At 40.8% G+C, this 10450-nt stretch overlaps 1 protein-coding gene across 1 annotated transcript in view; it reads left to right on the top strand.

Annotated features, from left to right (window-relative positions):
• Positions 1-719: 719 nt before the first annotated feature.
• vtg3 (vitellogenin 3, phosvitinless) overlaps positions 720-10450 on the top strand; it is a 42906-nt gene continuing 33175 nt past the window's right edge. The window contains exons 1-21 of the mRNA XM_024004506.1: positions 720-759; positions 845-865; positions 969-1120; positions 1352-1603; positions 1718-1879; positions 2034-2182; positions 2798-2948; positions 3099-3256; positions 4439-4604; positions 4996-5127; positions 5358-5576; positions 5969-6186; positions 6280-6377; positions 6510-6634; positions 6718-6816; positions 6937-7056; positions 7218-7407; positions 7511-7598; positions 9507-9692; positions 9793-9928; positions 10019-10187. Of these exons, the coding sequence (XP_023860274.1) occupies positions 720-759; positions 845-865; positions 969-1120; positions 1352-1603; positions 1718-1879; positions 2034-2182; positions 2798-2948; positions 3099-3256; positions 4439-4604; positions 4996-5127; positions 5358-5576; positions 5969-6186; positions 6280-6377; positions 6510-6634; positions 6718-6816; positions 6937-7056; positions 7218-7407; positions 7511-7598; positions 9507-9692; positions 9793-9928; positions 10019-10187 (3031 nt within the window). The remainder of the gene's footprint in view (positions 760-844; positions 866-968; positions 1121-1351; positions 1604-1717; positions 1880-2033; positions 2183-2797; positions 2949-3098; positions 3257-4438; positions 4605-4995; positions 5128-5357; positions 5577-5968; positions 6187-6279; positions 6378-6509; positions 6635-6717; positions 6817-6936; positions 7057-7217; positions 7408-7510; positions 7599-9506; positions 9693-9792; positions 9929-10018; positions 10188-10450) is intronic.

Genomic DNA, 10450 nt, shown 5'->3' with positions numbered 1-10450 from the left:
TTATCCTCTTTCATCAATGACCCGTTTTCGACAACTGGCCTGAAATTGTCTGGATGTCTTTTGGATGGTGGACCATTCTTGATACACAGAGGAAACTGTTGAGCGTGAAAAAACTCTGCACCTGGCATCTACTAGCATACCCTGTTCAAATGCACTTAAATATTTAGTCTTACCCATTCACCCTCTGAATTGCACACAAGCACAATCCATGTCTCAATTTTATCTAGGCTTAAAAAGCCTTCTTTAACCTGTTTCCTCCCCTTCATTACACTGATTGAAGTGGAATTAATACCAATAAGGGATCATAGCTTTCACCTGGTTAGTCTATGTCATGGAAAGCACAGGTGTTCCTAATGTTGTGTACATTCTGTGAATATATAATTTGTGAATTCAAATAAGGTCAAAGATGTTGAATTTTAAACAATTCTTTGTAATGTACAATATGTGAGTTTCACAAAGCACTGATTATTAGTGTCCATTTTAGGTCACTGTTTATTTTTCCTGAAATGTCCTCCTTTTGCATGTCATACTGACCACTGTCAATGTCACTGGTTACACTCATCTGACACACCTTTGCCCCCTTGTTACTTCATGTCCCTCATTGTTGCCAAAGATGTGCTGTGCAGACACTGGGTCATGTACTCGTTTAGTCATTGTGAACATAGCATTGCATATAAAAGGAAACGCTGAGCTGCAGGATCCCACTCCTGCATTTCACCATGTGGTGGTTCTTTCTTTGTCACCTTGTGGCCTTGGCCGGTAAGTGTGTTAAAAATATGAAAATTATTTTTAATTAGCTAATTATGACACTTTTTGAATATTTTTTCTCATTTTTTCATTTCAGCATGTGACCATATCAGTTATGGTGAGTTCTTTATCAAGTGATTTGAAATGTATCATTTAAAACTAACGCTACATTCAAATGAGCATGTTTTCATGAATAATTCTATATCAATGATGTATTGTAGAGCCTGGCTTGAACCCTAAGAAAACYTATGAGTACAAATATGAGGGAATGGTGAATATTGGGCGTGGCATGCCAAACCTTGCAGAGTCTGGCGTGAGACTCATGTGCAAAGTCAAGATCATTGGTGTGTCTGCACAAAAATTCCTTCTCCGGGTATGCATTCAATTAAAATTACCAATGCAAGGTACTTCATAGGCCTTTACCTCATTTTTCAGRAGCGAAATATACTGCATGTGTTATTTTAAGGATCTACATTTCTTTTGATGAACATAAAATGTGTCAATATCCTGAGAATTTAAACAAACTCATTTGAAAATGTTTTATTTAATCGTAAATAAACAATTCATTCTACCTGGTGATCCAATTATATTTTCTTGTTTTAAGGTTTCAAACTTGAACTTCGAGGAGTTCAATGGCATCCCAGGGAAGAATGCATTTGTTACGTCACCAAAGCTTACCAAACGGATTGCTGCCGAGCTCAGCAAACCCTTCTTGTTCGAGTACGCCAAGGGACGGGTTGGTGACATTCGCACCTCTGCTGAAGTATCTGACACCATCGTCAATATTGTGAGAGGCATACTTGGGTTTTTCCAAGTCACAGTCAAGACCACCCAAAGAGTGTATGAGCTGGAGGAGGTAACTAAAACAGGTTTTACATAAACAATGCTTACGTTATATTGCATTTTCATCTGTAAAGAAATTGCAGRGAGCACTGTTAATGTGAGGTTTATTCTACGTATTTGTTATCAGGTCGGGATCCATGGATTGTGCCAGAGTACCTATGCCAATGAGGAGGATGCCAACTCCCAAGAATTGTCAGTCACCCAAATTGTTGACATTAATAACTGCAAAAAAAAGGCAGCCATTTACAGAGGAATGGCACTTGCTGTCGACAACAAACTTTCCAAAGAGGTTTGTCTTTCCAATCCATAAACCTATATGTGAACATGCACAATTCTATTTAAATGAGTATACAGTGCCAATACTACAGAGACCATCGAGGTAAATTGTATACTTTAACAGTCACTCACTTTCAATAATTTTTGTATTCTTTTACGTCATCTAGAGAGGTGACTCTGTCATTTCAACAGTGAGATATGTCTACACAGTGAAACCAACAGTTGACGGAGGCCTGATCAAGAAGGCTCATGCCTTGGAGCGCCAGCATTTCTCCCCATTCAACGTGAAAGGGGGGAACTCCAAACTGCAAGCCATGTATGACAAATCTCTTTGTTTTCTTTCMTTTCACTATATAAAATTGGGTGTCTGAAAATGAGAACCACCTGGTAGTTGGAGGACTCGAAAGAGATGCCACGGTTAGAGGCGTAATGACTAAACACCAACATACAGAATAATAGGTGAAAGTGGTTTATTTGCCATGTACACACTAAGGATGCGTTTACACAGGCAGCCCAACTCTGATAATTGATGAAATCCACTAATTGGTCTTTTGACCAATAAGATCTTTTGCCAATAATTAAGCAAACAATAACAATTGGGCTTCCTTAGTGAAAACACAGCCTAACACTAAGTTATGTGAAGGAATGTCCAGAAGGAGATGTCCAGACATGAGTTATAGGGCTGCAATTACACAGGCAGCCCAATTCAGATTTCTTGCCCGATTATTGGCAAAAGAGCTGATCTTATTGGTCAAAAGACAAATTAGTGATAAAAAAAGATGAGAATTTGGCTGCCTGTAAACACAGCCTTAGATGAAATGCACCGAAGAGGTTCTCAGTCTTGGGGCTACAGTGAGGAACAAACCAGGATGACCAATTACCTGCCAAAATGTGTATGTGTAAGGTGCTATTCGTGTTGACTCTCCTTTAGGAAAGAGCTTGTGCTGCTCCGGGTAACTGATACAGTGGTGACCCCTACTGTTGGTCCCATGATTAGCCGAGGGAATCTGGTTTACAAGTTTGTGAAAGCGTTGGCCCAAATCCCCATTTTGATGAAGAAGTTGGATGATCCAGTGCCCAAGGTAAACAACAGCGTATCAATAATACTCAAAACTTGCTCKAAWWTKTTTTTTTTYCCCCTCACCCTGTCATGAAGATGTTTATGGCTCATGATTATTTACTGCTAACATGTGATATGCCACAAACACATGCAACCACATTGTTGTTCACAGATTGCAGACATGATCAAACGTTTGGCCCAAGCGAACATCTACCAGACAGACAGTGCAACAAGTGAGGATGTTGTTTTTCTTTACCAACTCCTGCGTGTGACATCGCTAGAAAACCACGAGATTCTGTGGAAACAGCTCTCAGGGAATGATGAACACAGGTGCATATTCATGTTTATTAAATGTATAATCATATTTATGACACTACCGTTCAAAAGTTTGGGGTCACCTAGAAATGTCCTTGTTTTTTTGTCCATTAAAATGACATCAAATTGATCAGAAATACAGTGTAGACATTGTTAATGTTGTAAATGACTATTGTAGCTGGAACTCTGGGATGCTGGCCTTCTAGGCAGAGTTCCTCTGTCCAGTGTCTGTGTTCTTTTGCCCATCTCAATCTTTTATTTTTATTGGCCAGTCTGAGTCATGGCTTTTTCTTTGCAACTCTGCCTAGAAGGCCAGCATCCCAGAGTTGCCTCTTTGCTGTTGACGTTGAGACTGGTGTTTTGCGGGTACTATTTAATGAAGCTGCCAGTTAAGGACTTGTGAGGTGTCTGTTTCTCAAAATAGACACCGTAATGTACTTGTCCTCCCGCTCAGTTGTGCACCGGGGCCTCCCACTGCTCTTTCTGTTCTGGTTTGAGCCAGTTTGCTTTGTTCTGTGAAGGGGGTAGTACACAGCGTTGTACGAGATCTTCAGTTTCTTGGCAATTTCTCGCATGGACTAGCCTTTGTTTCTCAGAACAAGAATAGACTGACGAGTTTCAGAAGAAAGGTCTTTGTTTCTGGCCATTTTCAGCCTGTAATCGAACCCACAAATGCTGATGCTCCAGATACTCAACTAGTCTAAATAAGGCCAGTTTAATTGCTTCTTTAATCAGAACAACAGTTTTCAGCTGTGCTAACATAATAGCAAAAGGGTTTTCTAATGATCAACTAGCCTTTTAAAATGATACACTTGGATTAGCTGACACAACGTGCCATTGGAACACAGGAGTGATGGTTGCTGATAATGGGCCTCTGTACGCCTATGTAGATATTCCATWAAAAATGTACCGTTCCCAGTTACAATAATCATTTACAACATTAACAATGTCTACACTGTATTTCTGATCAATTTGATGTTATTTTAAACAAAAACAAAAAAATTCAAATAAGGACATTTCGAAGTCGCCCCAAACTTTTGAACGGTAGTGTGTAGATATAGGCAMATTTTAATATTAATTTAAACATTTTATGGTTTCCATTGTAAACATTTCTATGTTAAGTGTAATATATCAAAGGATTGCCTATGTTTCCTACAATGTGAGGTTTTTTTTATTGTCATCCTTCTCTCTTGTCAGACGATGGCTTTTGGACACGATTGTTGAAGTTGGAGACGCAAGAGTTCTCAAATTCCTGAAGAACAGATTCAAAGCCGGYGATGTATCAGCCAACGAGGCTGGACAAACACTTCTGATCGCATTTAATCATTTAGCAGCAGAGACCGACTTGCTGGAGATGGCCAAGGTGATTGTCTTGGTTGGAGGTGTAACGTACAGTTATTTAAATTGCATATGTTTATAAGAACTGAGGTTGGGGCATTCGTATACTTTAGTTGAACTTTTACTCAGAAGTATGCTGGTATTACATAGKTCACATGGCATATCACTSCCACTGTCTGGCTACTGTAAAACATGGAACTGGAATCCCACCGTACTAATACACAGACTGGATTTTGGCATAATGTTCACTATATTACAGGAGGTATTATTGTTATACGGTAGAAAGACAAAGAGTACATTGTCCCTACATGGGCTTATGGACCATTTAACTTTTTTTTTTACACTAGATGACAAAATCATGTGGTCGATGTGATGTGTTCAGAGTGATTCATAATCTATCAATCGTCCCTCTGTAGGAGTTTCTGTTCATGCCCTTCAGTAAGTCCCACCCAATGCTGTGGAACACTGTGGTGCTGTCCTATGGATCACTGGTCTACAGGTACTGTACCTATGAGTATGGTCCGTCTTGCCCGGTGGCAGTTGTTCAGGTAATAGGCTACATTACCATTGCATTACTTACTGGTAAAGAAACCAAATGCATAAGCTATGTTCCAGTTTATTCTGGTTATATGACAGAAGATRGAATTGTGAATGTTATGACTACTGCTGCGTTAATCTTGTGTAGCGTTGCTGTTGTTCAGACTCTTTTTGTATAGATATTAGCTGCAAATCACTGCGGATTAGAGAATTCAAGATGTGACACGTCTGTCTCAAACAGCCCCTGTTGGACATGGTGATCGATGGCCTGAAGAGAAACAGTGAACTGGACATGTTGCTAGCCCTGAAGGCCATTGGGAATGCTGGCCACCCCTCCAGCATTAAGACCATCAGGCGCTTCCTCCCCGGAGTGTCTGCCACTCCTGTGACCCTCCCAGCCCGTGTGCTAAGTGCAGCCGTGCAGTCTCTGAGACACCTGGCAGTCAGAGACCCCCACAGCGTTAGTAGTAGCAGTAGTTTGGTTTATTTCATTGTGTACACATTCACAACTAAAAGCTGAATTCCAGAATACAAACAAGAAAAGAAAAAGGTGATAATATTTAGGAAGTGMGTCATAGATATTGTGGTTCTGGTGTCAGAGTTGAATTGGTGTCAGTAACATTTCGACATACTCACACTCACATTAGGATATCAAGTCAATTCCCAAAGTGAAAATTAATTAAATACCTCATTGACAAATATGCAACTGAGTATCTATTGATTTACTAAATTGACTTTATATCAGATGAAATGATAACCAGTTGACATACAGTYGGATTTTGTATTAGTCCCAGTCTAATCTCTTTGATAATATGACTTTAGCTACTGTATGTCTTACGTATGTGCTTTCAGGTCCAGGACATCACAGTGAGCCTGTTTGTGCAGAGGCACCTTCCCACTGAGATCCGTATGTTGGCATGTATGATCCTGTTTGAAACTAAGCCACCTTTGGCTTTGGTGTCTACAGTGACTGAATTCCTATTGGAGGAGGCTGACATGCATGTGGCTAGCTTTTCTTACTCTCTCATTAGGAGCATTGCCAAATCAAGCACTCCGGACAACCACTTCCTGTGAGTGTTTTTATCTGGGCAGAGTGACATTTGTTCTGTCAATGCTTCTGATTATGCATTTCAACTGTGGCTGTTTTGTTATCTTTGTTAAAGCTCAACAGCCTGCAATGTCGCTGAGAAAATCCTGGCCCCTAAATTTGGTCGTGTCAGTTACCACTACAGCAAAGCTATGCGCCTAGATTGGTTTAATGGTAAGTTCAAAGGACCTGTAASCGGCATGGGTTTACTTTGAGAACATACAGTATATGAAAGGCTGAGGAAACTGTTTTCTTCGCTCATCAGCAAAAAAACATTGACTGACCACATATCTCTTGAATATCCAGACGACTTCTTGATTGGTACAGCCACTGAGTTCTTCATGCTGAAAAATGCTGCAAGCTACATCCCAACAGAAATAGTGACTAAAGGGAAATTCCATTTCATTGGCAAAATATTACAACTTGTGGAGGTAATGTTCATATTAATTGTTTTGAACTTGTTCTGTTTCATGCTGAAGTAAAACCTTATTTGACTATTGTTTGTGTCATAAAGCTCGGTTTCCGTGCTGATGGAATTAAGGAACTGTTTAGACAGAACATTCAAGTTAACGGCCATCTCAGCTACACTGACTTCGAGGCCATATTCAAAGTGGTGAGTTCATGACTTTTCAAAACGCATACTGCACTGTTGAGGGCACTAAAAAAGTGCCCTCAAATGTACTGTATCATCCCTTCAAACTAAACTTTGTTCTATTGAATCATCTTCTTTCAGCTGCAAGATTGGCAGACATTGCCCGAGGATAAGCCTCTTTTGTCTGCCTATACACGAATCTTTGGTCAAGAGTTCTTCTTCGCGGATTTGAGCAAGGACTTAATTCAGAGTATTATCAAGGTGAGATTTCTACAGTCAATCAAGTATTGCATGTTACTCAGTATAACATCATGTCCCTCTCTATCCACTCTGGGCAATAACAAAACCTCATGATACACATTTCCTGTGGTCTCCATAAGCTGTTACACACTGTGCTCTTCTGCCACGGTATCTCCATGCAGACTGTCAGTCCATCTGCAGGCAAAAAGAACCCAGCCTGGAGAATGATTGAAAATCTTCAGAAGGGGATGTCATGGCACTGGACCAAGGCCTTCCTTATGTTTGAGACCCGTTACATCCAAGCCACCTCCCTCGGTCTCCCACTGGAAATCAGCAAATATTATAACACAGTAACAACCATTACCGTCAATGGTAAACATTGAATACCAAGGCCATTTGAATTCCAAAGCAGAATACCATTTTTTAAATAAATATATACATAATCAATAAAACGCTAACATTTTCTCTTATGTAGCTGAGGCTGCAATCAGCCCACCACTGACTGATCGCCTGGGACAACTGTTGACCTCAGATGTTTCACTAGTGACTGATGGATTTGCTGGGTAATATATGTATTTATGTTTTGGTAGCTGGGGCAGTCAAAGTCCTTGCATAGTTGTATGTTTCTTGTAAAGGATTGTGAGAAAAGAGAGGTAGTGCTAGAGCAGTGGGTTGCTTGCAGCACTACCAAGTAAGTGTGATCGGGAGGCACTGAGGGCAGCGGCTTACACAGCTTGACCACCCCAGGCCTCGGCAAGTATTTATTCAATATTTTGCATCATATTATGAGAAGAACAATACTATGAGGAACCCTCCCAGATCAATGGCTTCATGGCTCAATTATTGTTCAATGCTAATACAGTGAGGGGGAAAAAGTATTTGATCCCCTGCTGATTTTGTACGTTTGCCCACCGACAAAGAAATGATCAGTCTATAGTTTTAATGGTAGGTTTATTTGAACAGTGAGAGACAGAATAACAACAAAAATTCAGAAAAACGCATGTCAAAAATTGTCTAAATTGATTTGCATTTTAATGAGGGAAATAAGTATTTGACCCCTCTGCAAAACATGACTTATTACTTGGTGGCAAAACCCTTGTTGGCAATCACAGAGGTCAGATGTTTCTTGTAGTTGGCCACCAGGTTTGCACACATCTCAGGAGGGATTTTGTCCCACTCCTCTTTGCAGATCTTCTCCAAGTCATTAAGGTTTCGAGGCTGATGTTTGGCAACTCGATCATTCAGCTCCCTCCACAGATTTTCTATGGGATTAAGGTCTGGAGACTGGCTAGGCCACTCCAGGACCTTAATGTGCTTCTTGAGCCACTCCTTTGTTGCCTTGGCCGTGTGTTTTGGGTCATTGCCATGCTGGAATACCCATCCACGACCCATTTTCAATGCCCAGGCTGAGGGAAGGAGGTTCTCACCCAAGATTTGACGGTACATGGCCCCGTCCATCGTCCCTTTGATGCGGTGAAGTTGTCCAGTCCCCTTAGCAGAAAAACACCCCCAAAGCATAATGTTTCCACCTCCATGGTTGACGGTGGGGATGGTGTTCTTGGGGTCATAGGCAGCATTCCTCCTCCTCCAAACACGCGAGTTGAGGTGATGCCAAAGAGCTCCATTTTGGTCTCATCTGACCACAACACKTTCACCCAGTTGTCCTCTGAATCATTCAGATGTTCATTGGCAAACTTCAGACGGGCATGTATATGTGCTTTCTTGAGCAGGGGGACCTTGCGGGCGCTGCAGGATTTCAGTCCTTCACGGCGTAGTGTGTTCCCAATTGTTTTCTTGGTGACTATGGTCCCAGCAGCCTTGAGATCATTGACAAGATCCTCCCGTGTAGTTCTGGGCTGATTCCTCACCGTTCTCATGATCATTGCAACTCCACAAGGTGAGATATTGCATGGAGCCCCAGGCAGAGGGAGATTGACAGTTCATTTGTGAATAATCGCACCAACTGTTGTCACCTTCTCACCAAGCTGCTTGGCGATGGTCTTGTAGCCCATTCTAGCCTTGTGTAGGTCTACAATCTTGTCCCTGACATCCTTGGAGAGCTCTTTGGTCTTGGCCATGGTGGAGAGTTTGGATTCTGATTGATTGATTGCTTCTGTGGACAGGTGTCTTTTATACAGGTAACAAACTGAGATTAGGAGCACTCCCTTTAAGAGTGTGCTCCTAATCTCAGCTCGTTACCTGTATAAAAGACACCTGGGAGTCAGAAATCTTTCTCATTGAGAGGGGTCAAATACTTATTTCCCTCATTAAAATTTAGAACATTTTTGACATGCGTTTTTCTGGATTTTTATGTTGCCATTCTGTCTCTCACTGTTCAAATGAACCTACCATTAAAATTATAGACCGATCATTTCTTTGTCAGTGGGCAAACGTACAAAATCAGCAGTGGATCAAATACTTTTTTCACTCACTGTATAACTGATTGTGTTTTATATGTAATTTTGCTGCAGTTTCTCAAAGGACCAATTTGTCTTCCATGGGATAAACACTGACATGTTCCAGTGTGGTGTGGAACTGAAGAGTAAAACAGTAGTTGCCATGCCATGGGAAATCAGCATGAAAATGAACATCAAACAAAATACATTTGAAATTGACCTTCCTGCTTGCAAAGAAGAGACTAAGCTTTTCTCAGTCAAGTATGTTTCTCACATTTCATTACACCTGTGAAAAACAATATTTTAAGTGTCGAAATGGATTGTAATCTAACAGATGCTCGATTTCTTTTTGTTACAATAGGTTTGACGTATATGCGGTCTCAAGGAATATTGAGGAGCCATCACTTGCTAAAATGACCCCAATGATGCCTGACTCTATTGAGGCTAATGAGGATATAGAGCCACCTAAGCAAAGCTATTTGACCTCTGGACAAAAGGTACAACCACTCTCCAAGGCAAAGATTATTACACGCAAAGTAAGATAGATATGTGTGCACTCTTAATATGCTTTCTTTTTTGCTAAATAGATTGTCAAATTTGACACTTACCATCCACAAGTAAAGGTGTGTGCAGAGGCTAACATCTATGGGGCAGCTTTCTGTGTTGACTCAGAGGCAACGAGATCACACTACATTGATGAATACCCCCTTTACTACTTCTTGGGATACACCAACTTTGCATATACAATTCAACCAGGTAACAGCATATACAAGTATAAAGTATGACATAATATGCTTTTTCTTGTACATTGTTTTGGACTGTCATTTATTAAGCCTTATTGGATGTGCCAGGAACTGGTCCAGTGGTAGTGCTGACGACCCCGGAAGGGACATCAGCCCAGTGGCAGGGTTCAGTCCTTGCTTACACCTTACTTAACTGGACCTATTCTATACATCCCTCTAATCTTTGCCTTTCATTCTTTCACAATAAAGCAAAAAACATTTGAAAAGAAAATGGAA

Source organism: Salvelinus sp. IW2-2015, linkage group LG16 (genome assembly GCF_002910315.2).
Source record: "Salvelinus sp. IW2-2015 linkage group LG16, ASM291031v2, whole genome shotgun sequence".
NCBI lineage: Eukaryota > Metazoa > Chordata > Actinopteri > Salmoniformes > Salmonidae > Salvelinus > Salvelinus sp. IW2-2015.
Note: the sequence above shows the minus strand (reverse complement) of the source record. Positions and strands in the feature narration are given on the sequence as shown.